The 27,470-nt window shown below is 37.1% G+C and overlaps 2 protein-coding genes across 7 annotated transcripts in view; one reads left to right on the top strand and one right to left on the bottom strand.

Moving 5' to 3' along the window:
* The window catches only part of LOC109049057 (cytoplasmic protein NCK1-like), a 42,061-nt gene extending 28,101 nt beyond the window's left edge, over positions 1–13,960 (top strand). For 4 of the 6 annotated variants that reach the window (XM_042714061.1, XM_042714063.1, XM_042714062.1 and 1 more), the window contains 2 exons: positions 9,751–10,469; positions 10,597–13,960. In XM_042714061.1, the coding sequence (XP_042569995.1) occupies positions 9,751–10,469; positions 10,597–10,797 (920 nt within the window). In that variant the 3' untranslated portion in view covers positions 10,798–13,960. Of the gene's footprint in view, positions 1–2,822; positions 2,957–3,414; positions 3,860–9,750; positions 10,470–10,596 lie in introns of those variants that run through there. The other 2 variants (XM_019066723.2, XM_019066724.2) reach the window with 2 other exon arrangements.
* A 2,337-nt stretch (positions 13,961–16,297) lies between these two features.
* LOC109049061 (D-beta-hydroxybutyrate dehydrogenase, mitochondrial-like) lies at positions 16,298–27,186 on the bottom strand. The gene is made up of 5 exons (XM_019066730.2): positions 26,910–27,186; positions 20,418–20,528; positions 20,048–20,183; positions 18,479–18,631; positions 16,298–16,906 (listed from the first exon to the last, which is right to left on the bottom strand). Exons 1-5 carry the CDS (start codon positions 27,120–27,122, stop codon positions 16,440–16,442), a joined length of 1,080 nt encoding a protein of 359 aa, XP_018922275.1. The 5' UTR covers positions 27,123–27,186; the 3' UTR covers positions 16,298–16,439.
* Between the last annotated feature and the right edge of the window lie 284 nt (positions 27,187–27,470).

Here is a 27,470-nt window from a genome sequence, read left to right as displayed (position 1 = left end):
TCAAAAGTTTGCATTTTTAGGCTCCCAAAATGCAGTTTCTGTGTAAAAGAACGGCATAAAGTTTTACGTTTTTAGTTGAAAACGAAATGCCTCCTAAATTAGCTAATGCATATGTGACCCTGGACCACAAAACCAGTCTTAAGTGTCAATTTTTCAAAATTGAGATTTATACATCATCTGAAAGCTGAATAAATAAGCTTTGTTTCGGTCAAATATGACAACTATTTGAAAATCTGGAATCTGAGGGTGCAAAAAAATCTAAATATTGAGAAAATCACCTTTAAAATTGTCCAAATAAAGTTCTTAGCAATGCATATAACTAATCAAAAATTAAGTTTTAATATATTTACGGAAAGAAATTTACTAAATATCGACATGGAACATGATCTTTACTTAATATCCTAATGATTTTTGGCATAAAAGAAAAATCTATAATTTTGACCCATACATTGTATTTTTGGCTATTGCTACAAATATACTCAGCGATTTAAAGCTGGTTTCGTGGTCCAGGGTCACCTATGGTAAATAAATTTGTGCCATACAGCTAATTAAATATATGTTTGTATGTCTGTGTTTTTAACTTTTTCTGTAAGCCTCCTTTTAAAGCGACAGTTTCTGCTAGTAAATATTTGATGTGATATTTCCCTGGATCTGCAGGCACACGTATGTGAGACGCATGTTTGCTTTTTAATCTAATCTACACATCGGTGTACTCTGTGGTGGTTAGCTGGAGGTGGGGTCTGTGCTGTTGGTACACAGGAACAGGGGGTGCTTGTGTTTAGCCTGGAGCTGTACAGTGAGAGTTGTGTGCACGCTGATGCTATCTCTCTATCGTTGTCTTTGTGGCTGTTTTGAAAATGGCTTGTTCACACAGCCTCTGTTCTTGAGCGTTTCTCTTGGATGTCTGTTGTTGTGTTATATGTTTGTGCACTTTTCTTTGCATGTGTCATCACCTTTAGGTGCCCTTCCTGCCCTGCCGAGTGCAGTACACAGATTTTCTGTCATATCGCACCTCCTCGGACCCCATGAAGCATTCCTGGAAAAGCTTGTTTTGAATGAAACGTTCAGTGCCGAATTGCTGTAGAAATCTTAAAATATAGCTAACCAGCAAAATATGTAGTTTGAGTTTCTGAGCCGCGAGCGATTCCAAACGAAATTGCAAAATTAAGGACTTTTTGAACCAGTTTTTTCCATGTTCAGACAAGCACAGAGCCTTGCCTGAAATTAACACCATTGTCATTAACACCATTAGTCTGAAGTTGCTGGGTTGGACTGCCCAAACATACAGAGCAAATAACTACACTAGCTTCAATAAATGTATATTATATATCACATTATATAACCAAAGCTAAAATAGTCAAATGAATCATTTACTCATACTCATGTTTTTCCAAACCTGTATGACTGACGTTCTTCTGTTGAACACAAAAGAAAAACTTTGAGAAACGTCTGATGGTTCAGGCACATTTACCATTGCTCAGTGAGTTTTGTTTGACAGAATCCAGTTATTTACATGGGAATCACGCAGATTCGTAACAGGTTCAAGTAGGACACGTGGATTCCTCAGCATTTACCAACAGAAAGCTGGTTGGTTTGAGAGTGACTGAAAGTGCCTGTGTACAGCGCTACACTGCTGACAAAAGACAATGGACCTTTTTTTTTGTCTGCAAAATTGTGCCTATATTTTGCTAATGTGTGTGTTTTTTTTTTATTTAATTTTTTTTTTTTATCCAATATATTTATTTTCCTTTTTTTTCATATTTTGTAGTGCCCAAGTAGTAATCATATTAGTGGTGTTGAATGCATTCATCACGCTGAACCTTCAGACTTTGGTGTTTTTTGTTTGTTTTGTTTTTTTCAGAAGAAAATCACACACAAAATAAGTATAACATTTTACACATTAGCTAGTCCCTATGGGGTGGCTAAATTTGCAAGCCCCTTTTCCTTTTTAGTGTCTTTTTTTTTAAATTACATAATTCAAAACATCTATTTAATGTAACATTGCAACACAGTTTAACATTTTTTTTTCATATTAAAAGCTGATATCAGATTGTAATATAATTTTAATACACTGTTGTATTTTCTACATGAATATGGTGATCATCATGGTAATTTTCATGGTACTATAAAGGTGCAATAGAATGCATTGATATAGTATTTTAAATTGTTCTCTGATGTCCTCAGAGTGTGTATATGAAGTTTTATCTCAAAATACCCCACAGATAATTTTTATAGCTTGTTGAAATTGCCACTTTCAGGGTATGAACCAAAACACACTGTTTTTGTGTTTGTCCCCTTTAAATGAAAATGAGCTGATGCTCCCACCTCCCTTCTCAGAAGAGTGCGGAGCTTCAAGAGCTCATGCTCGCGGGCAGACCACCGGTGTTACGGTTTAACTGGTGGTGACCGTGTTACTGATCCTCACACTGCTTCCAAACACATTTTTTAACTACAACATTCCTGTTCACGATCATTTTTGGGATTATAAAACAATGAGTGAGTGGATTTTTACCATTATGGGCTGGTTGTTTTCACACACTGCGGCCACACAACTGTGTTCAGTCACCTTATAAAAGTGATTTTTGCATTCTGTGGCACCTTTAAAGAATACCACATTGATAACATGTCTGAACATGTTACATGTTCTTGTTTTAGTATGAACAGACTGGGTAAACTTGCTGCTGTCAATGAAGATCAATCATCTGAGGCAGTCAGGGTTGCCTGATGAGTTCACTGTGTGTGTATGGGGGGGCAGACTAGTCCTGCTGAAGGAGGGAGGGACTGCGATTGGTTCACACTGGTCACATGGTCATGCAGCCGATTGTTGTGCAGGCAGTGAGCGGTTGACTCGTGGGAGGGTGTTTCACATGGAATAGTTGCACAGCTGCAGAGAGAAGTGTGGAGTCGCTGGGATAGCCCAAAATGGATATGGCTAACCTCTTCAAACAGTTCTTCCGTAAGTTTTGCAACTTTTCTCTCCTCCTTATCATACCACCAGTCTAGAAAGCTGACAAAGCTGAGAGTTTTAGCTTGGATTGAGTTTTGAGACATTCTTGGTCGTAGGATTAGGGAAGTTTGAAAGGCTTTTCCTTTCTGAGCTGAGTGGGAGTTTGTCAGAAACCCCCACCACACACACACACACACACACACACACACACACACACACACACACACACACACACACACACACACAGTTTTTACTCCTTTTTACTATTAATCTGTCATTTGGACACACTTTACTCTTCCTTAATTTGTTTGGAAACCAAATATGAGCAAACAGACAAGTTGGCTTGGGAAGTCTCCTTTTTTCCTCTCGTTCTCAGTGTTTGTCGAGCAGCTGGGCGGGCAGTGCTCTGAAAAGCCTGTAATTGCACTTCACATGCACACACACACACACACACACACACACACACACACACACACTGCAATCAGCACAGTGTAAAGAACTTCTCTTCTTCTTTGTGCACTTAAACTCTCCTGTTACACTCAACCGGAATTCTTTCCCAGCTCAAGTCTCCTTTAATCAAGTTTGGTTTTGAAGCCCGCCGGTCCTTCTCGATCCGACTCGATGAGGTTTTTTCTGTAGTTTAGGTGTTGAGGGTCTGGTGTCGTGGGGTTTCCTCGTGTGAAACACTGAAAGCATTGTGTCATCCGTACCGCTCAAGCTGATTGATGAAGACCGTATCTCTTCTGGGACGGCCGCTGGTGGAATATACTGTTGGTTTCTGGAGCCGCTGGATCCTTCACTGAAAGGACTGACGTGCCTTTTTCTGTAGCTGTGCAGTAAATGACAGTTTAGTGTCTTGCCGAGGTGCTGAAGGACCGTAGGACGTGATGTGGTCGTGTCTGAAGTGTGTGGGTATGTAACTTTGCTTCAGAAATAAGGATCTTAAAGGGACCCAAAAATGTATCTGTATTTCAAAACCCATATGAACCCATAACAGTGTTTTTCCAAAAAATGATTTTTTTGAAATAATTATTTTATGTTAACCAAGGCTGCATTTATTTGATAAATACAGTAATATTGTGAAATCATATTACAATTTAAAATAACTGTTTTCTATTTGAATATTTCTATTTATTAATGCCAGATATATAGCTTCATTTCTCCAGTCTTCATTGTCACAAGATCTTTCTGAAATCATTTTAATATATTAATATAGTAAGAAACATTTCTTATTATCAGTGTTGAAAACAGTTGTGCTGCTTCATAATTTTGTGGGAAGCGTGTACATTTTGTACAGGATTCTTTGAATTAGAATTTACAAATAAATAAACGTCTTTAATGTTCATTTTGATCAATTTAAAAAAAAAACTAAAAAACATACTGTACATTGTGATACCTAAATTGATTTATAGCATTTTAAATGATAGATTTCAATTTGGTATTTCATTTCTGATTCATTCAGTCTAAATAATATAGCATTTTATAATCAAGCATTTATCAATTATCAGCTATAACATTAAAATAATGATTGGTTTAGCAGTTTCAGCCAGAATATTAACATTGGTGCCTAGTCCACACTCATATTAAACGCTAATAGTCTTCGCTGTTGTGGCTCTTAATTCTCATTCCTCCATGCGCTTAGTCACATGACATGTGACCATCAACAATGTTTGGATTTGATGGCATTAAACCTGACATAAACCTAAATGTGCATTATTTAAAAATGTCAACACAGATGTTTCTTTAAAGGAATGCCTCCATTTGTGTTCAACAGAAGAAAGTGATACGAGTTTGAATGCCTAAACTGTCTCTTGATTCCAGTATGTTAAACTCATCATTGAAACACGTCTCTCTCTCTCCCAGTTTATCCACTCCATCTCACCCTTTCTCTTTTCCTGTCGCTCAGCCTTGGCTGGTAGCGGAAGTGCTCTAATTCGAGACAGATTTCTCCTCAGATCTTTGGAGCCTGTGAGGGAGGAAGTGAGCAAACCAGATTGATGATTCACTGCAGTGTCAGCCCATCCGTCTGTTTTTCTCCACTTCCCACTCCGCCACTTTTAAAGCTGATGGAAAACACCACGAGATAATGTCGCTTTGTGAGAAGGACAAGCGCACAAGCTTTAATGCTAGTGTCCTCTCACACAAGATGAGTACAGGAAGTGCTGATGGCTTTCTGGAATGTTCCTGAGTAGAACACACAGCAGGCTGATGGTGTTATGTACATGGATGGGCTGTGACCCCCGTATGACTCTCGACGGACCTGTGCTAGCCAAACAAGCACAGATGTGAAACAGAGGCTATTTATCCTATAGCTATGAATCTCACGAAATGTTTCACCTCAAAATCAAAAGAAATAAATATATTTTGTCAAATTTGTTCATATTGTAATACAGTACTGAAAATCATATAAAATGTGTATATATATATATATATATATATATATACATTTTATATAGTGTTAAACCTTTAACAAATCTCAAACCATTAATATAAATACACAAATAAAAAAATACATTTTAGTTTTGAATGTTTTTTTTTTATTATTTAGTAGTATAGAATTTCAGTTATCAGCTTAGTTAACTTTTTTGGCATTTTTATGTCGAAAATGTCATTATTAAAGAAAATAACTGACTAAAAAGAATTTTTTAAATATTTTTCATTCATATATAATTTCATCAGACTTTATTTTTGTTTATTGTTGGGAGGAAATATGACTGTGGTAATTTCACCCATTATTGCTGAATGTGTCTTTGCATTATCTAGCTTTTTTTTTTTTTAAGCTGTTGTTGAGCATTTGCGTGTTTCATTTAGGGAAGTTTATATGATTTGTGAGGTCTGTTCCTTGCAGATTGGTTTTAATTTATTTGTGCATCGAGCGAGCATGTGATGTGCACACATTCTTGAGCAGTTGAAGACAGCCCTGTGGTTTACAGTCACTGTCGTTGGAGGCCTTTTGATGTCTTATCTTTTTTGAGTTGAACAAATGTCTTGTTTTCCGCTTGGCTTTGAGCCCAGCTTTTTTACGTTAGTAGTGCAAGTGATTTTTCTTTCCTGTTTTGCTCGCATCTTCTTCATTCATGCACTTGGGTACATTTTGCATGAAATTCAGATGACAATATCTTTGCGTTTTCTCGTTTTTTAGGCAACTATATGCCAGCTGTCATGTGGACATGTACCATACCATGACCAATGTTCTTCAAATTACCATTAAGCATCTTGTAAACACCATGGTGTATGAATATAGTCATCAATCAGTACCATGGTATATATGTAAATATTTACCATCAGAAACATTTTCCATGGTACTACCAAGACTTAGGTCGAATGTTTGTTTTCCTCACTTTTCATTTATTTATTTTGTCATGTCATAAAATCCACCTTTTCATAGCTGTATGTTGCTTTTAAATGGAGTAGAGCCTTTTATTGGAGAACAACAGGATGAACTCACCATAGGAAACAACTAATCTGGGTTGGCTCGTGTTGCACTCACAGGAAAGACTTAAAAATGGAAGGGAAGTGGATGTAGTCTGTTGGGCGGGAGGAATTGAAGCTTTAGATGAATCAATCTCTGTTGGGTTTTACAAGTTGTAATGACTACCAGTTAGTTGTAAATGACAGTTTTTGGTCAAAACTGATTTTTAAAGTTAGCTAATATTGGAGTGGATGGTAAAAACAGACACTGATATATGCACATTGAGTTATGGCCATGCAAAAGCGTGCAACTTCCTTCCTGACCATCCATCGTAGGAATCCAGGAAAATTCCTAATTCTGTATTCAGGAAACACACCATGGCTCCAAACAATGTGTTTTGTTCTATCAGCAGCGCAATCCATGGACTCAAAGAGACCTGGGGTGGGACAAAACCTCCTAGCATTGTGGTGGCAAGTTTTTTTGACAAACATCATTAACATTTTCTATAAGAAACATACATATCTATTTTTAAAAAGAACAATTTCAAGTCTTAAAAAAGCATATACTTAAGTGGGATACACCTGCCATGTGTGATCAAACGTGTTTGCGAAATTTTGTGTTAGTTAAGAGAATTGAAAATAAACTTGCGTGAACTGTCCATGTGGGCTCTCTAGAGTCCATGTAGACTGACTGATCCAATGACTGAGTGGGTGGATTACCTTCCCTGGCTCGTGAAACAACATCAGTCATATCACGCTCAAGAAAACCACCACCACTGGTCTGAACATTCACTCAGCCAAGATCATTTGCCTGTTTTAACAAGTGACAACTTGAAATTTGCCTTCATAATCCTTGTATATTTTAACCTGCACTTAAGTCCAGGTTTGCATTTATTCACATTACTTAACTCAAATTTCTTTATATTCTTTAATGAATTAGATCACTCACAAGTGAACATTTTGTCATTTACTCACCGTTATGTCTTGCTAAACCTGTATGACTTTTTTCTGGAGAAATTAAGAATTGTTCTGGTCACTCTTTACGATACAGTTACACACTGAAGATTTTGGATCTGTTTATTGAATCGATCAAGCTGTTCACAAAACCTTTTTGAATGATTCTGTCATGAATCATATTGATCTGGTTCTCATCAACTCACTGACCTAATGATATGGTCATGACAGCTCGTAGGAGAGGAATGATATGAGGGTGAATAAACTGTAACAGAATTTTCATTTTTGGGTGAACTATCACTTTAAGAAAAGTCTTTTGAATTTGTAGATGAGTCGAACTCATGCTGTCAGTAAGAAGATTCACACAGCCGTGGTTACATGCACCAACACGTCCACGCATGAGGCACTAAATGCTCCAGTTAGTATCGCTCATACACTTTACATTCACGTCCTGCTCCCGTTGACCATGCAAATGTCAATCCCCCTTAATCGGACATAGCTTAGAGGCCAGAGGCAAATATATCTTGTTTTTGGATTTCATATATTTGTCATGCAAATCAGGCAGTAGAGGTAACCGCAAGCACAGAGTAAATTCTTCTGGCCTTGAGCTTTGATAAGCATCTCGCTCAAAGCAGAAAGGGCCATTGAAAAAGCTTTGTTGTCACTCTGTTAACCTTTAACCCCTGAGTAAGCATAAAGTAAACTGGGTGGTTTCCTTTCAGATTAGGTAAGAGAGGTTCCAAGGTTTCACCTGCTTCTCGGTTGTCATGTTTTGTTAAATCACATCTGGTAAGTATTATTCTTGAGCAATGCCTACAGGTATATGAATTTAAAATAAATCTAAATATAAAGGCTGAGTTTGCCTACTTCCCAGATAGCTGTTTGGACAGATCCATGTTGACAACAGGGTAAACCAGCCTAAGGTGGTTTGGTGGACTTCTTTTTCTCCTGGTGAGAATGGTCTTATCTGATGGTTTTAGAGGGGGTTGGCTTACCTCGAACAAACCATCTTAGACCAGCAAACAATCTTGGGCTAGTTTAGATTGTTTTTCAGCAGCTATACTATGGTAATACCATAGTAGTGCCATGCATTTTGTATTATATAAATTACAATGGTATTACAGTCTAATACCATCATTTTGTTGCTGCATTACATTTTTGTAAGGTATGTAAAGAGAAAGAGTGTTTATCTGTCCTTGGGCCTTTGGATTGGGCCGGTACAAACTTCACTGCCAAGTGGACATTCCTGCACGGTAACACTATTCACAAACCTTTGCCAAACCCGCCAACATAGTCAAAGGGCCTCAGGGTCAGATATTCTCCATTAATCCACCAGACCGGCCCACTTGGCTTGACCTAATGTGGTCAGACAAGCCGGAATCCTCGACAGTATCCATGAACCTAACCCAGCACTCCCTCGCTCAGTCCTTCCCCATGGAGGAGGACGAAGGGTGTGGTGATCATTCCAGTGTCTCTTTGCAATTACTTGTACTTTTCTCTGAATAACAGAGCTAGACCACACAGCTGTGCGAGACAGGTGGCAAATGATAGAACTTTTCTTAGAATAAACTTGCACCCTTTTATCATGGTGGCAATATTTTTTGCATTGTCACAAAGCAAGCATTTCTTTTATGCTTGTTCACATGGGAATAATTGAATCATCTCCATGATCAAGGAGGAAGGCAAAAATACACAGCTTGTCATATGATCTATGAGTGGTAAAAAATGGTGAGAACACAATTAGTTGGTTGTAATTGGGTGGTTTTGGAACTGGACTAGTGCCCGTGTTAACTTAGAGAGGACTCAAACAGGCGGGAGCTGATAGCTACTGTGTACCCCTTTCAGTATGAAAACACAAGCCTGACTGCACTGTAACATGTGTTTGGACAAGTTTTCCTTTCACTCATGCCCTGCCTGTTGGTGCCTGTATCAAAATACAGTGCTCTTTGGTTTCACAGATAATTTCAACAAGAAAGGAATGAGTGCAGGGGGCGGGGTAATGTAGTTAACCCCTGAAGAGACTGTCTGAACACATTTATCATTTCTGATCAAGGCTTTCCATTGACAGATGCCTTTAATTAAATGTGTTATTTTGAAGTTGAATGTCAAGAAGCTATTGCATTAACTTTTTCTCAGTATAAAAAAATAACTGAAACAAAACCTAGTCTGTTTCCCAACCTAGGCTGTGAGTGAGTGAAGTGACGTGTGGCCAAGTATAGTGTCCCATACTCAGAATTCGTGCTCTACGTTTAACCCATCCAACTGCACACACACAGTAGTGAACACACAAACACCCAGAGTAGTGGGCAGCCATTTTTGCTGCAGCGCTCAGGGAGCAATTGGGGGTTTGGTACCTTACTCAAAGGTTACTGAAGGTGGAAGAGAGTGCTGTTCATTCTTGGAAATTCTTAATGGCTTTTCTTTCTGTATGTATGCAGGGATCGGCAAGGTGAAACGGAAAACAGGCATGCGTGAAACAGCCTCCAACGCCGACTCTGACTTGTGCTCGGACAATGGTGAACGTCTGTATGACCTAAACCTTCCTGCGCTTGTCAAATTCAGCTACACGGCTGAGCGGGAAGATGAGTTGTCTTTGGTTAAGGGCACAAGGGTCATCGTCATGGAGAAGTGCAGTGATGGCTGGTGGAGGGGGAGCTACCAAGGCCATTCGGGATGGTTCCCATCCAACTACGTGACGGAGGATGCAGATGGATCGGCGAGCAATGACCCTGCCGGCTTGTCGGAGAAATTGGCGGCTGCTGTTCATAGTGCGAACGGCAACCAGGTGATGCACACTGTACAGGCACTCTACCCGTTCAGCTCAGGCAACGATGAAGAGCTGAATTTTGAGAAGGGCGAGGTTATGGAAGTTGTGGAGAAGCCAGAAAACGACCCAGAGTGGTGGAAGTGTCGCAAAGCCGATGGGCAGATGGGACTTGTGCCGAAGAACTACGTGACTGTTCTGCAGGAGTCACTCAACTCAGCCAGCATGGCCGGGCCGCCCACACCTGACTGTGACTACATTGAGCCTTCATCCAGCGGACGTTTCGCTGGCAAGCAGTGGTACTATGGGAAGGTGACGCGTCATCAGGCAGAGATGGCACTCAACCAGAGGGGCACAGAGGGAGACTTTCTTATCCGAGACAGCGAGTCCTCAGTAAGTAGACAGAAATGTTCATTCTTATATTCTGATAAAAATGCTGTTTATGCTGAGATTCCTGCTTTTAATAATTGGTCTAAATTGACCATGTTTGTCCCTTTCTCCCAATTTGTTTGTTTTCTAGCCCAATGACTTTTCAATATCGCTGAAAGCTCAGTCCAAAAACAAGCATTTCAAAGTCCAAATGAAGGACAACCTGTACTGCATCGGACAACGCAAGTTTAACTCAATGGAGGAGTTGGTGGAACACTACAAAAAGGCACCCATCTTTACCAGCGAACAGGGCGATAAACTCTACCTGGTCAAGGCTCTGGCTGCCTCCTGATCCATGTAGAAAGAATATCCAGTTAACAATGATTACACTTCCAGACAGACAGACTGGGAATATCAAGCATTCCAAGAAAGGGAGGTACAGGGAGAGACGGACAATGGACTCCCGTTCATTTGCTCAGAAACATGCTTGAATTTCATTGAGGGACACGCCCAATGTATCAAAATACAGTATGTTTAGACCATAGGAGATGCAGTGTATTTTGATGTCAACATGTACTATAATTACAACCTAGGTCTTCTTTTGTTAATATATATTCTTTTCATTGATTTCCAAAATGTATTTTTCATTTCTTCTTTAACTTCCCTGCCAATTTTTTAACTGTCCTTTCAAGTTTCTGCTATTGAAGTCCTGACTGCAGAAGAACTTTTCTCAACATTTTTCAGAGGTCTCACATACTGTCTGTTACTGCCTGCAACGCCTGAACCACACGGAACTGTTGAAATTGATGTAATCTGCTATATTTATTAGGAATCAATATTTCTGCAAAATGCTCCAACAATAAAAGTGAGTGACCAAAACCAATATTCCAAATTAGGCACAATCATTTTGGGATTAATCTTGAACTATAGTCTTGCAACTGCATGTTTCCAACATTAAATCAAGCTTGAGGTCTCGTTAAGGATGGCATCTGTATTTATAAGGGGTAAAGTTTCAGAAGTTCTGCTTCCCTGACAATCAAGGTGCTTATTATTGTGGTTTGTTAGCTAGTTTTGACAATAGATTCCTAAATTTATTCAGACATCTTGGAACTGTCAGAATCCATGCCATAATATGATGTGTCTCCGCTTTGTCAAAGGGTTTAGGTGTGATTAATGTCTTCTACTAGACATTTATTTGAATATGGGAGTTTGTTCAAGATTTGCAGATGGAGCCTGAATTGCTGTGCCATGACTGAAGATTAAAGAAAATTAAACCGCATTTGTGTACACAATAGGTCATTTATGATTCAGTGTTCTACTAATAAATCCGTCTTTCATGAACAAGGCTGCAATCGCATTACAGTTGTTATAATGGCTGTGGTTTTTATTATCAATGGTGGTGGTGGATTGGTTTAAAGTTTCATTAGGTGTTTGTTTTTTCTTTGCTTTGCTTGGCACTCATTTGGTTGCACACGTTCTCAAATGAGTATATGTGTTGTAATGTAGAGGATGAATGAAAGTGTGTCAGCATGAAGGCAGCATTGTGAGCTCAGGTTTCAAGGAAGGATCCACTTTGCTTGGCGATCAAGATCCACAGTGCTGCTTCCTTTTATTTTTCAATAGTTTATGATAAACGGAGAGAGATGTTCCATTGAGGATCAGATGTGAATATGTAAAACTTCATAGATAAGTATGTTTGCTGGACCAGGCAATGGGAAAGACACTTCCCTGGACACGTCTCTGTTTCAAGTTGGAAAAACATGGAAGTTTCTTTTCTGAAGACTTATGAGTAGGGTGATGATCTGGGCTCTTTTCCAGGGGACCATCACTACGACTATAATTACTTGTCCAGCTGTTCGGAGCTGGACTGGGGCGAGAGTTGAGGAATAAGGATTTTTGAAGGAAGTGGGGGGAAAAAAATCACTGAGACGTGCAAGTACTTGCTGGATAATATCTACCAAGAACCTATGAGAACAACCCTACTACCCAATTTTGGGTTTTGATCAACCAGTTGAGATCCACTTGTTTTGGATGAGGGATCTCTGAGATGTGTAGTCATATCACAGTTTGTGCTTTAAAATGTGCCTTCATCTCAGTTGTTGGAGCCAAAGTTTTGGTGTTCGTCTACACTATTATAAGATTGTTATTTGAGTATCGCTTTGCATGTGCGTAATACTCCCCTGATAAGTGACTGGTTTGCACGGACCATGTCCTGGTCATAAAAACATCCACGTTGAGGAACTTATCATGATTTGCCTCCTGACTGAAGTGACCTTACCATATAGACCAGGGGTGTCCAATCCTGCTCCTGGAGGGCCAACGTCCTACAGAATTTAGCTCCAACCAGCTTCAAGACACTTGCCTGGACGTTTGAAGGCCTTGAAGTAAGTTTTATTAAGGCTGGAAATAAAACCTGCAGGACAGTGGCCCTTAAGGAACAGGTTTTGGCACCCCTGATATTGACCTTAGGGTAAAAGCCATATTTAAGTTCAGGGGGTTATACCAGAGGTGTTCAGTCCTGCTTCTGAAGGGCCCACTTTCATACAGGGTTTAGCTCCAACAAACCTGCTGGAAATCCCGAAATTCATGGTAATCCTGAAGGTCTTAATTACCTGGTTCATATGTGTTTAATTAGCCTTAGAAGTAAATTCTGCAAGAAGTTGGCTATCAAGACAGTGGTCCCCAATCCTGGTCCTGGAAAACCCCCAACACTCACTTATCTGACACACACTGGAAGTCTTGGAGTCTTTACTAATGAGCTGATGAGTTAAATCAGGTGAAAGACATCTAAAATGTGAAGTGTTGGTTTTCCAGGACCAGGATTGGGAACCACTGATCTAAGGGCAGGATTGGACACCCTGCAGTGAGCAAACAAAACAAAATCTTTGCTTCACAGTTTTAATTTGTCAAATATTGCATCTACTCTTGACTAAGTTATAAGTAGACTCAGCAAACATGATATCTGGGTTGTGGTTGTGAGAGTATACTTGTCAGCTTATGAGGCAACCAGAAACTGAAAGAGGTACTGTTGTTATCAATCATGTAGACTCAGCAGGATTTTTTTTTTTTTTTTTTTTGACCAAATAGCTTTTCTGTCATTTCTTTTGGGAACATGGTGGTTCTCAGTGATTTTGAACTGTTTATACTGAAAAAATCTTTTTGATCCATCCAAGCTTTGAATTATGCGGCACTGTAACAGTTTTGTATTATGTTTTGGCTAATATGTCTTTAATTTAATTGTTACAAAAGAATGAATTCCTAATTCAGGCCCCTGGATCTTGTACTGAAAAGCAAACATAGTTGCTGTTTTGGGCTGAATGGACCAGTTTTACTGAGCAAGCTCATTTTATCTGAACTATGAGTGAACCGTTTCTGTAAATGGGCCTGGAGGTGCTGAGAAAATCAAATGCAGTTGTATACCCCCTGCCTCCATGATGATGAAACTCTTCCTCATACTGTATGCAAAGAGGAGTTTATCAGACTGTACAAAGGAAGAAATAAACTACATAAATCAATGCTGACATCTCTTTAATGTCATCCAGAGCATAAATGTGGCATCACAATTTTAGAGGTTAAAACTATATATAAATGCTTCATGAGAATGTCATTTGAAAGAAGTTATCCTGCATGATTTTGTGTCCCACTGTTATGGAAATTACATTGCTAGCATTTAATGAAGACCTGCTGGGAATCATAATGACTTCACACATGCTGTACGTGAAACAATTAAGGCAAGAAACAGGCAATATTATACTGAAACAATATGAAATATCAGCGATAAGAAGAGAAAGTACTTGATTGAGAACAGCATGAGAAATGTGCGACCATTAATAATGAAATTACTTGTGTCTGCATAGTTCCGTAAATTCAGAAATGTACTTCCCATGATTTCGCAACCAAAGCTAGTGAAAATCCCCAAAATATTAGATGAGAATACTGCACTATTATGTTTCAACTTAAGCTATATTAAATATAAGGCAAACTGTAGTGGAATTTTCTAAACTTGTCTTACAGGATTTCCAGAAACTCACATACACGACATGAAATCGAGCAAGAAAGCCATGCAAACACACGGTCCTTATTAGGCAATTACATCACGTATAAGAGACCGAAGACATAATTCAGTACACTATTTGATAATACTGTTAGTGTTTTTCTTTTGAAAAAGAGGTTGATGGCTACAGATGCTCAATTGCTCCCTCCGGTGGCCAACATTTGATGTCATTCCTGTTCCCATGCAATCCATCCTACTGTGTATAGTTTGTAAAACCAGCATTAGTGAATTCCAAATCCTACTTTTTCCAAATGTCATACTATATCTGAGGTGTTTGGGCTAATAATGCCCATTAGCCCTTGCACTATGGAAGAGTAGCGGACGGTTTGTGCCAATTCTCTAATGAGTTTTCAGTCATTTAAAAAAATAAATAAATCCAGCCATGGTGAGCACCAGAGACCTCTTACAAAAACAAACAAAAAAAATCATACCAACCCCAAACGTTTGAATGCTAGTACATACAACACACTGCAGCAACAGTAAGAATAGTATGCTAGTGTGCTATTTTAAACACAGCCAGTCTTACTTTATACAATAAAGCAAATGACAGCATTTTATTGCACAGAAGTATGCAAGTTGGGATGCCGCAAATGTATTCATTGTTAATTTTTTAACATTCAGAATGTTTCAGCACAAATTTTAAGTGGATGGTGAGTGATCCCATAATACCTCAATATAATAATTCAGATTCTTGGAAGAGACATTCATAAAGGGAATGTTCATAAGGGATCCTTTCAGACCCTCACTCCCTTTCATACCCCCAATAAATCAGTTATATAACAACAAATCACCTATATAACCAAACGAAACAAAATATCCACACCCAAAGAAAAGAGCCACACTAAGACATCAGCCACATCAGCAGCCAGACGGGACGCGCCATATAATGCTGCTTTTCACCGCTTCTGGCTTCAGGCCTCTGGGGATTCGTGATCGCTCTATGAAAATATCTGCGTGACCAAATCAAAATACTGAAAAGTGTTCATATTTCCAAAATACTTAACCATAAATGAGCCCATAAAGTGAATCAAAGTGCATACATTTAAAGGTAGTTCACCCAATAATAAAAATTTGCTGTTAATTTACTCGCTCTTAGGCCATCCAAGATTTTTTAAAGACGATAGCTTAAACCATGGTCCTCGGTGATTCATATAATGCAAGTTAACAGCTACCGGCACTTTTGACAGTTACAGAAAGCATATCAAGCTACACAAAATTAACAGCCGTGGCTCCTGACGATATATTGAGGTCTTATGAAGCGAAACAATCAGCCTGTGCAAGAAACGGAACATTTTTTAAAACAGTATTGCCTGTAACTCAGAGCCTCAGGCAAACGAGAATATCTGATTCTTTTCAGCAAACTGGTGGTTCTGGACTGGTTGTTCATTTCGGTGAACTGGTTCAAGTCACTAGTTTATGTAATCATGCAGTGACGAAACTAATATGCAATTATATTATTAAAGCATCTAATAATGATGTGAAATGTGGATGTTTTACATGTCTAAAGCATATAAAGTGAATAAACTAGTCTTCATCAACTAAACTTTTTACATAAACAATGAGAAACCATAAAAACGTTCATTTGGCCCCTTCTTTCAAGTGCTCGGTTTTTGTATGTGCATATCAGCGGCTCATCAGTCCTCGGTCCGAGTCGAACTGTTTCCTCAGTTCAGTGACTGAATGAGTTTGCAAAACCAGCATCATAGAAACATATCATAGGAACACCTACATCTTGGATGGCCTGTGGATGAGGAATTCATTTTTGGGTGAACTATACCTTTAAGGGAATATTTTGGACAAAATAATGTTGATTTGTCTAAATCCTTTTTTTTTTTTACTTTTCATTTAAAAGATTGTATACTTATTTGATTACGTTCAATATGGCATAGATTAATTCACTGATGCACCCTGTGACAAATATACTGGAAGTTGGCATCTCATTAGAAGTAGAGTCTGTCTGAGATGGCCGCAGGAAGGTGGGTCATTATTTGCATGCGAATCCACCAGTGCGGCTCCATGGGGTTGTACCGTGTGTATGGCTGTTTGGACATGATGGCATCCGTGATATCGTCTAAAACCGGCTCGATCTCTCGCTGGCCGCTGTTGCAGTAGGAGCGCATTAGAGCCATGTACTGCTCAAAGTGAGCTTTCCCATAGTCCTCCTGGACACCAGGGGGCGCCTCCTTCCAGAGCTTCTCTGCCGTTGTCGTAACTATGTCACGTGTCAGGATGCCTGTGGCCACGATAAAGTTTCCGGGCTCAACAACGGAAACTTTAACACCCCAAACCTTCATTTCATATCTGAGACAGTCAGAAAAAGCCTCCACTCCGTATTTGGATATACAATAAGGGGATCGGAGAGCGTTTCCCATTCTGCCGTACATGCTGGCGATGTTCACCACGCGACCTGTGACCAAAAGACAAAAAAAGTCAAATATTATTAAAAATGGTAATTTCTGTTTTCTGTTTTAATACATTTAGGGCCCAAGCACCGCGGTGCGAGGTATGGGTCTTTCGGTACACTTTGTACCAAGCAAATACAGCATTGTTTTAATTTAATTGGAAACTTCCAGTTTTATATATTTACTTTTAATAAGAAACAAAGTTTCATCTTTAAAAATATGTAATTTTCAGGAAATTCAAACAATAAATTCCGTTTTGACGCTCTTTGATGTGTAGTGAGAGACAGATCGCTTTAGTTCAAACGGCAGCGCGATCATCCTTTACTACTAGTTTTAACAAGAATGAAGATCTCATGCCATGCAATCGCTCAATCAGTGTTTCAACCGCAGAAAGACAGCAATAAAACAGCTTGTAAACAAACGTCACATAGCATTCTCTTTACCTCAGGCAGTCGTCTGTGTCCACAGCTCTTAAGTGCACTATAAATGAAGTGCAGAGAAGAGCATTTCGTGATTAGACTATATATTTACTTTACCTGTTAGTGATGTTTTAATTGTTTAATGTTTAAATAAATCTGTTTTTAAACTAGCTATGAGAAGCACTGTGTAAATGAATATATTTCAACAACAAATATAATTTTTATCATTTGGAAGTTAATTTAAAAACTGCATTATGTGCAATTTACATGTTTGCATAATTTTTTGAGAGTTGAGGGTTGCTTGTTATATATATATAACTACTGAACCGTGACGTCAAAACCGAGGTACATACTGAACCGCGATCTCTCTGCAGGTCTCTACTCGGAAGGTGCCTGTGTTATAATGTTATGATCGAGGCTCTGGACTCTGAGCATAACTTGTTTTTTCTATAACAAACTATAAAATATTTTCTATAAAAACATTAATGCCATGGCAGTGGCAAATAACTTTGGTTTTATATTTAATTTGATTACATTAATGTTAAAAGTTGAGATTTACAAGAAATATTTTAACTGCTACTATGTAAAAGGAATACTGCTGTAAAATATAACAGCATTATAACATATAACATTAAAATTTTTCAAAAAAATAAAAAAACATTATTATTGAACAACATTATACTACAGAACATTTTTTTTTTTTTAAAGACACTTTTTATTTCTAATGCATGTAATTTTGGGGCTTATATTTTTTACTTTATATAAATTATTAAATTCCTTTGAATATGGAAAACATCTATTAATAAAAATAGATAAATTAAAAACCTTTTTTTTTTTTTATCTGAAATTATTATGCTCCAGTGTTAAAATCATATGCCATCGTGCAAATAAAAATAAATAAATTTATAATAATAATAATAAAAAAAATTAAATACTGAATCACAAAAATCAGAAGTGTTTGTCAGGCAACACACTCCAAAGTCCATTTGCTTTAACCACTGATCCATTAAGATCTAAACAGTTCTTTTAATTCAGTGAAAGACTAACAGAAGTGGAAACTGTAGAGAAACATTAAAAATTTTTCAACAAATTTTTCTCTAAATAGGTTGACCGCAGGAGGACACACTTGGACTGCATGGAGTGTGTTCATTACTTTACCTTTAGCCCTGCGGATGAGAGGCAGGAAGGCTTTGGTTACTCTGATGGTGCCCCACAGGTTGACCTCTGAAACCTGCTTGTATGTGTCCATGGTTGTGAACTCCACCTCACCGAATGTGGAGATACCAGCATTGTTGACCACAGCCCACAGACCTGCAAGATATAATCACAAACCTCCTTAAACTCACTGATCAGACATCCTGATAAAATTCACACAGTTATATAAAATCCACCAGCTTATCCAGCATATTTTTAAAGGTGCACTATGTAATATTAACAGCTAGTGGTCGAATATTCCTTTGCTGCAATATGCTGTGTTTTCAACCAACTGGCAACCCAGGGTGTTGAAATACTATTAGGTAAAATGGCAGTGGGCGGAGTCACACAGACCAAAACAAAACAGATAGTCGGACACGGAACAAACATTTCAAAGTAGAATAACTGGCTGTAGCATTGATTTTCAAAGAAACAATTATGTGAACTTAGCATGTTTCCTAAATACCTGCAAACATGTGGTATTTTATGCTTTAGTAGAGTCAAACTAATTACAAACAGCACCTTTTAAAGTGAGAGCGAGGTGGCAATTTGTAGATTGAAAGTGTGAAGCGTTTAGTGTCATTCACTTTCTGTTATTTCAGCTGTACAAAAGCAGTCTCTTATGCTGCTTTGTATTGCAAACTGGTATAATTTGAATTTACAGTATTGTCAAAACTAGTTTGTAGTGCACATTTTTTCACTTTGTTTTTCTAGTTATTTACCTACGGCAGCTAATACACTGGATTATATTGAGCCACATTTAAAAAATTGATAAAACAAACCTACTTTTGGAAATCGGACAAATATTTAATTATTTGGTGATCTTAAAAAACATCATAAAAATCTTAAGCTGACAAAGTTAACATGGGAGGATCTAAATTTATTGTATCTCACAATTCTGACTTTTTCACAGAAAAAAAAAAAAAAAAAAAAAAAAGGTATTGGAGCCTTTTTTTTTTTTTTTCACAATTATGATTTATTTCTTTTTTTCCAGAATTGTGAGATATAAATTGTCAATTTTAAGAAAAGTTTTTTTTTTTTCTTCTCAGAATTGGAAATAATAACTCGCAACTGCAAGTTTATATCTCACAATTCTGAGAATTCTGCAATACTGACTTATACCACGGGGCCGCTGAATGCTTGAATCTGATTCGCTGATGAACGTTCTGAGGTGTGCAATTATTTTCTGGGAATCGCACGTCGAACGTAGTTCCAGGCAGCTCTCCTGACCGCATTACAGTTCCATATCACTTCGCATATAGTAAATATGTAATAACGGAGATTACAGGACTAACAAAAACAACAACATGACAGATGATTTTCTGAAAGTAAATAAACACGTCATTACTCACTAGCGAGGTAATAACAGCGCTGTTTAGAGACGCTGCTGCAGCCTAATTCACACAAGCTCAAATAGCACTTCTCCAAAATGCCCCGTTTTGGTCGTCTGGTCCTCCCGAATGACCTTTGAACTGCCCATCCTCTATGAACTTCCACAAACTGATCTGAACTGAAGATGCAAACAGCCCTCACCTTTCTCCGGCTCTTCCAGGTTAGCAGTCACAAACTCAACAGCCTGAGAGACCTGCTCCTCACTGCAGACGTCCAGCTGCACAACCTTCAGCTTCTCTGAATGAAGGTTCTCCAGCTCCCTTGCACCTTCTCCATCCTTCATCCACACACAAAACAAACCGGTATGACATTACATGCTCTGCATACTGTGCCACACAAGGGCATTTACAGTGTACACTTGATTAGTTCTAATGGGAGTAATTTAGTTTATTCTGCATTATCCAAAAAGTGAATGCAACTTTTAGACTGAATGTCCAGCCACTGAGAACTGTGAATATGTACAACAGAAGTTCAGCTGAGGAGTACATTTCAGGAATAGTTGAACCATTACCTTAAACAGACAACCTGCAAACACAGCGAAGCCAAGCTTATGAAAGTGCTTGGCCAAAGCAAGTCCAAATCCAGTGTCACAGCCTGTAATGAGCACAGCTCTCCCCTCAACCTACAAAAAAAAAAAACATGCAATATTTCTTTCATAAAGCCACGGCATTACTGTACATCTGCAAACGAATGTGCCAACAAGTGAAATAACATCACAGTTATGCATCAGTTTCTGTCAGTGTTTGAGACCTATTGACAAATCTAACAAAAAAACTACAATAAAAATGTACTACATTTCCTGGACTTTCAAGTAATTTATTCATTTATTTATTAATTCATTAATTTCCATAAATTCAAAACCTGGATTTGATGATCAACACTCAACTTTAAATGTATGTATGTATGTATATGTATATGTATATGTATATGTATATGTATATATATATATATATATATATATATATATATATACATACATATATATATATATATATTATATATATATATATATATATATATATATATATATATATATATATATAATAAAATATATATATATTTTTTTAAAGTTGAGTGTTGATCATCTATTTAAAAATAAATAGTAATTAAATGTAAGTTTGGGTTAAGCTGTTAGGCCTAATTGTAACCTTGTAATGTAAAAGGGCTCCCTATAGTTTTAAGCATAAGCTGAGGTAGATTTTTATCACTAAGAAAATGGAAACTACAACTGAATGTATTTAAAGAAAGAGCAACTTGTTCAGTAAACCATTAAAAAAATCATACCGAACCGTGACATTAAAACTGAGGTATGTCCCGAACTGTTATATTTGTTTACCGTTACACCCCTAATATATATATATATATATATGTGTGTGTGTGCGTGTGTGTGTGTGTGCATGTGTGTGTGTGTGAGAGAGACCCTGGAGCACAAAATCAGTCTTAAGTCTCTGGGGTATATTTGTAACAATAGCCAAAAATACATTGTTTGGGTCAAAATTATTGATTTTTTTTTGTATGCCAAAAATCATTAGCATATTAAGTAAAGATCATGTCCATGAAGATATTTTGTAAATTCCCTACTGTAAATATATTACAACTTCATTTTTGTTTAGTAATATGCATTGCTAAGAACCTCATTTAGACAACTTTAAAGGCGATTTTCTCAATATTTAGATTTTTTTGCACCCTCAGATTCCAGATTTCCAAATAGTTGTATCTCGGCAAAATACTGTCAGATCATTAGAAACCATACATCAATGGAAAGCTTATTTATTCATATGATGTATAAATCGGGCTAAATATATATAACAGAATTTTTTGTATTGCATAATGCACCATTTATACCACAGATGCACAGCATATTTCAAGGTTTCATCTTGGACACGTGTACCTCCGGTTTGAAGGTAATTATACAATTCATTTTGTCCTGCATAATGCGTTTGCATTATTACCATAAATAAAATGCACAGAAATGGATGTCACTCATCACTACAGCTCTATATAAGATGCATAATTATTAATATATTTCATGGCACACTCTCTCTCTCTTTTACACACACACACACACACACTGCATAATATTTGTTTTAAACCACACATGCATTGCATGGTAATAACAGAAGTCGTGTTGTCATTATGTCCTGCATAGTTTCCAGAATTCAACAGAGTGAGGCTACAAATATGATAAATATTCTTGGTTAAAAATGTTTTAGGAAAGACAGGTTATCTAGTAAGGGCGGTAGTATTGACCTATATTAGAGAATTTTTTAAGTGTACTGAAATTGAGTTAAATAGAAAACTCACTAAACGTGATACTTTCTCCTCGTATGCAATTTAGTATTGCGTTCTTATATAATCCGCCATTACATACACAATCATTTTATGATGATATGAAGGAGCTACTGGAAATGTTTGATAGTTCGGTTGAAACAATATTTTATGGGGATTTTAATATAAATTGGGCAGATAAAAATGGAAGACAAAAATTAAAAACAATGACTAAATTTAATTATCAACAGTTAATTAAAAAAAAATAAAAAACACTACTAGAATTACCAGAAGTAGCAGAACTGTAATAGATCTGATTTTTATAGAGCGTATCATAAAAACTTATATCTACCGATAGGTCTATCAGATCATAATACGGTATTAACAGCAAGGAAACTAACTAAACAACGATTTAAAAATCAGAGACCCAACAGAATTAAGTTTGGGATACCAAAATCAAGAGTAAGTCAGTTTGAATTAGAGAGGAACAATGCTGACTGGGGTAATATTTTACATTTAAGTGAAATAAATCAGTGTTGACCAATTTGTTAAATACATATTATACCTTTTTCCTACTTTAAGAAAAAGAATATCATTAGCTTGGCTGAACAGTGACATTTGTAATCTTATGAAACAAAGAGACAAGATGCTAAAAACCACTTTATCTTTTAGACTTTATCTTCTAAACACAGATCATTTAATTTATAAAGGTTTAAGGAAAATATAGTACAAAAATTGCGGAATTCAAAATTAGCATGTTATACACAACTAAAAGAGTGCTAGAGGACAAAGTACAGTTGTATGGAAACAACTAAATAATTTAGCAAATAATCAACATGTAGTTAAAGAGTTAAATTGAAATGATAAAGTAATAAATGATAAAGCTACTTTGGCACACGAGTTTAATGTATATTTTATTTATTCAGTAGATGAATTAGCTCAAAATTTTAAATGAACAGCATTAGAAAATAGGGTGGAGGTTGAGGAATTCAATTTATTTTGTATAAAAGAGATGAAAATAATATAACTGAAATTATAAAAGTTTTACCAAATACCAAATTCAACGGCAAAGGATATTTTTAATCTAGATATTAATTGTATTTGATGATACCTCCATTAACTCATTTGATAAATTTATCAATCAAGGGATGTATTTTTCCAAATATTTGGGGAAAAGGCTGTAGTTACACATTTTATAAATCAGGAGATCTTAACATGATTTCACATCAGTATTTTTAAGGAATAAAATGGGCGTCCCTCAAGGCACAATTTTAGGTCCATTGCTTTTTTGTTTGTTTATAAATGATTTGCCGTGTAGTTGTCCAGATGTTGAATGTCAGCATACGCTGATGATACAGTAATATAGGCCTACACATCTGCTAAATCATCAGCTAAGGTCGCTGCACTTTTAAATGAGCAAATGGAAAAGATATCCAGATGGCTCCAGGAAAATAATCTTACATTATATGTTAAGAAAACTGTTTTATGTGTTTTTCTAATAGAAAGAAAATAGAAAGAAAATTAGGGTACTTAATGAAGAAATAGAGGAGGTAAATGAAGTTAGTTTTTAGGAGTAGTTCTGGATTCACAACTTAAATTTGACAAAAAATTGAGATGCTGACTAATCGGGATTTAAAAATAATGGATAAAAAGCCAAATCAATGGCATCACTGTCATATTTTAAAGAAATGGCATATGCTTAATTTTATGAATTTTAAAAACGTATCATAAATTAAATCGATTTTTAAATACTTGCGTAAAAAGGTACCTTTTGTTTTATGTAATTTGGTAAAGAGACACGATGGTACTGTCCGAACTACTACTGTACGAGCACCGAGGTTGGAAACTGCAGGATTGGGTTTTGTAGAACATCACAAGGGCAAAGAGCATTTTCTGTAAAGGGACCCCAACTTTGGAATAAGTTGCCAAATGAGTTTAAAGTGATATACATTATATAAAGTATTTTACATTGATGGTTAAAGGGTAAGTTCACCCAAGAATTTGTTGAAGCATTGAAAATACATTTTGGTCCAAAAATAACAAAAAATCCGACTTTATTCATCATTGTCTTCTCTTCCGGGTCTGTTGTGAACGCGACTGCTGTGACTGTTGATGTACGACGCGGCTGACGTGTTTTCTGGTGCGCCCAATAACAAAGAAAACACGTCAGCAGCATCACTGCAGTGTTATGAACGCGCTCACAACAGACCCGGAAGAGAAGAAAATGCATAATAAATTATTTTCTTATCAAAATCAAATAAACAAAACAAAAAATACTATCCAACAATATGATAATGACAATAAAAACTAGGGCTGGGCGATATATCTAACGATATGATCATGCGCATCTAGTCAGTAAATCAGCTACGCAGATTAGCGCCAAAACGCCATCACCTGCTTTCAAATGGAGCGGCATTTAATAGACGGAGCCGTAGATCACTGACAAGCTACGCAATATCGGGTTCATTATCCCAGATGTATAGCCTTCGATAATCAACGCGATATTGCGTAGCTTGTCAGTGATCTACGGCTCTGTATATTAAATGCCGCTCCATTTGAAAGCAGGTGATGGCGATTTAGCGGTAATCAAGTAACCAGATTTACTGACTAGATGCGCATGATCATATCGTTAGATATATCGCCCAGCCCAGTGTTTTTGTCACAATGGACTACTTTGATGATGTTTTTAATTACCTTTCTGGACGTGGACAGTATCCCGTACATAAATTTTCAATGGAGGGAACAGAAAGCTCTCGGACTAAATCTAAAATATCTTAAACTGTGTTCCGAAGATGAACGGAGGTCTTACGGGTTTGGAACGACATGAGGGTGAGTCATTAATGACATAATTTTCAGTTTTGGGTGAACTAACCCTTTAAGCGTAAGTTCAAAATAAACCAGACCTGTATGCATATTTAAATGTTTATATGCTTTGTAACTAGTTATTTATTAGGACTGGAAGAGTTTATAAAACTTAGGCATGTGGTTGTTCTGTATTCTGTTTGTAATCTATGAGGATATTGTATGAAGGATTTGTTACATTAGTTTTTTTTGGGGATGCACCGATCATGATTTTTCATGGCCGATTCCGATACCGATTTTTTACAAGCAAACTGGCCGATTCTGATACCGATTTCCGATTTTTTTTTCTTTAAGTAACAAACAAGAAAGAAGGAAAGTATACATAAACAAGATGTTTATTTGGTATTTAATAGGCCAAACTGGCTTTTGGCTATTGAAAACAATAACCGTAACCATCTGAAATAAACGGCAGTAACTGCACAGTAAGTAGACTACATTTAATACAAACATAGATGGTACAGACATCAGCATTCAGTATTTGTTTTAGTTTTTAAATTTGGTTTTAAATAAAAAAAAAAGTCTTTACCAAGTATGCTATATAAAGTATGCTATATAAATAAGTTATTCCAAAATGTTCAAATCAAATAATGTTGGTGCGAATAAAACAAAGATGCAAAGTGTTTCATTCGTCCAAAAAAAATAAAAAATAGGGTAATGATTCACATCTATATTTTTTTTACTTGAACCAATGAAAAATAAATAACTCTTGTCTCAAGTAAAAAAATATAGATGTGAATCATTACCCTAACATTTTTTAATTGGATGAATGAAACACTTTTTTTGCAGTGTGCTACAGCAGGTAATTTTTTTAATCAAATTAAGTCGATGTAATTTTAAGGTAAAATAAAAATAATCATCCTATACAGAACTGACGTTTACTTCTGGCTTTTCAAACTTGTTTGCAAGTTATACTTTATACAAAAAAAAAAAAAAAAAAAAAAAAAAAAAAAGCATTTCAGTTTTGTCAGTTTAATCCGGAACATCCCTTCACTATCTCCGCTTGTGCAGGGCGGGACAGGTACAGTACGCCCCCGAAAGTGCATCTCATTACAGCTAAATACATAGGTACAGTACGCTCGCGCAGCTTCAGTGAGCGCAGGGAAAGGGGCTCTTATTTGTGCGCCAGTACCTCTATGGCCAGTACACCAACGACTGTTCGCTTCCTGCTATCTGTGCCTCGGACATGTAGCTCTGCACTTCCAGTGCTGAACGACTGCCCGTGTCCTGCGCACAGATTCCGAAATACTTCCACACAAATGTCATGAGAGTGAACGATTACAATGTAGTCTGTGCACGCGGGCGCACTTCCGGAAAAATCGGCCGAAAAAAGACGAAAAACCGGCCGATTGCCGATCGCGTATTTTAAGCAAAAACCGGCCGGTTAACCGGTGCATCCCTAGTTTTTTTTTTTTTTTTTCTTCTTTCTCTTTGGTAGGCTACAGATAGTTATTTTATTATAATTATTTTAGTTATTTATATTTGTATTGATTTTTTTTTTTTTTTAGAAAAGCCTTTCTAGAGGCAAGAGATGCTAATTAGCGTCAGCTATCTCTATGTGCAGTGCATTTTTTTTCATATCTTTGACTGGAATTATATTTATTATATTGTCCCTATTCAAAAAACTTTAAAATCAAAATAAATAAAACACTCTTTTGTGCATCTTAGAATTGAAAAGTACACTAAAACATCAAAAGTAACTAAGGCTACAGTATGATTGTAACGCATAACTGTGTTTTATCTGAGTGTAATATGCTTTTGTGAGTGCAAGACAAACTTCAGACTCAGCCGACAATAAAATATCATATCATACCGTATGTGCCGTATATTTTTGGTGCAGCGCATATGGAAAGGTGCGCACTGTAGGCTACTTCACCTTCACTGTCCCGCGGGGCAGTCGCGGCACGGCCACGTACAGCACGAACAGCGCGTACAGCAGCACTACACACTCGGTGACGCTCGCCTCCGGAAAACCGCAGCAGCGCGTGAAGACGTTGAGCACGGAAGGCAAGCCGAAGCCCAGGATGAGCGTCAGAAACACGGAGAACGCGATGAGCAGCGCAACCCTCACCATCTGCAGCGAAGCCATCTTGAACTGTTGACAACTTTGGCGGAGGCGGAGCCACACGGACCCATCTCATGAATTATGCAAGACTATGCAAATCACAGTACGGTTATCTATTAAAGAGAGCGAATGCTCTTGAGGGGCGGTGCCACAAATACTAACATAAATTATGATAATAAGAAAAACAGTCCACTTTATTATGCAGCTGCAATCTTTAATTAACCAATCAGACAATAAATACAAAACAATCAACAGGTTATGCACGCATTTTTTAAATCAGTTAATTCAATAATAATCATTATGCTACCTTAAAAATGTAAACAATACTCATTGGTTGTTAGCATATTTGAAATGTAATTTTACTCTTCTGAT

This window comes from Cyprinus carpio, chromosome A24 (assembly GCF_018340385.1).
Source record: "Cyprinus carpio isolate SPL01 chromosome A24, ASM1834038v1, whole genome shotgun sequence".
Lineage (NCBI taxonomy): Eukaryota > Metazoa > Chordata > Actinopteri > Cypriniformes > Cyprinidae > Cyprinus > Cyprinus carpio.
This window is presented reverse-complemented; position numbering and strand designations above follow the sequence as displayed.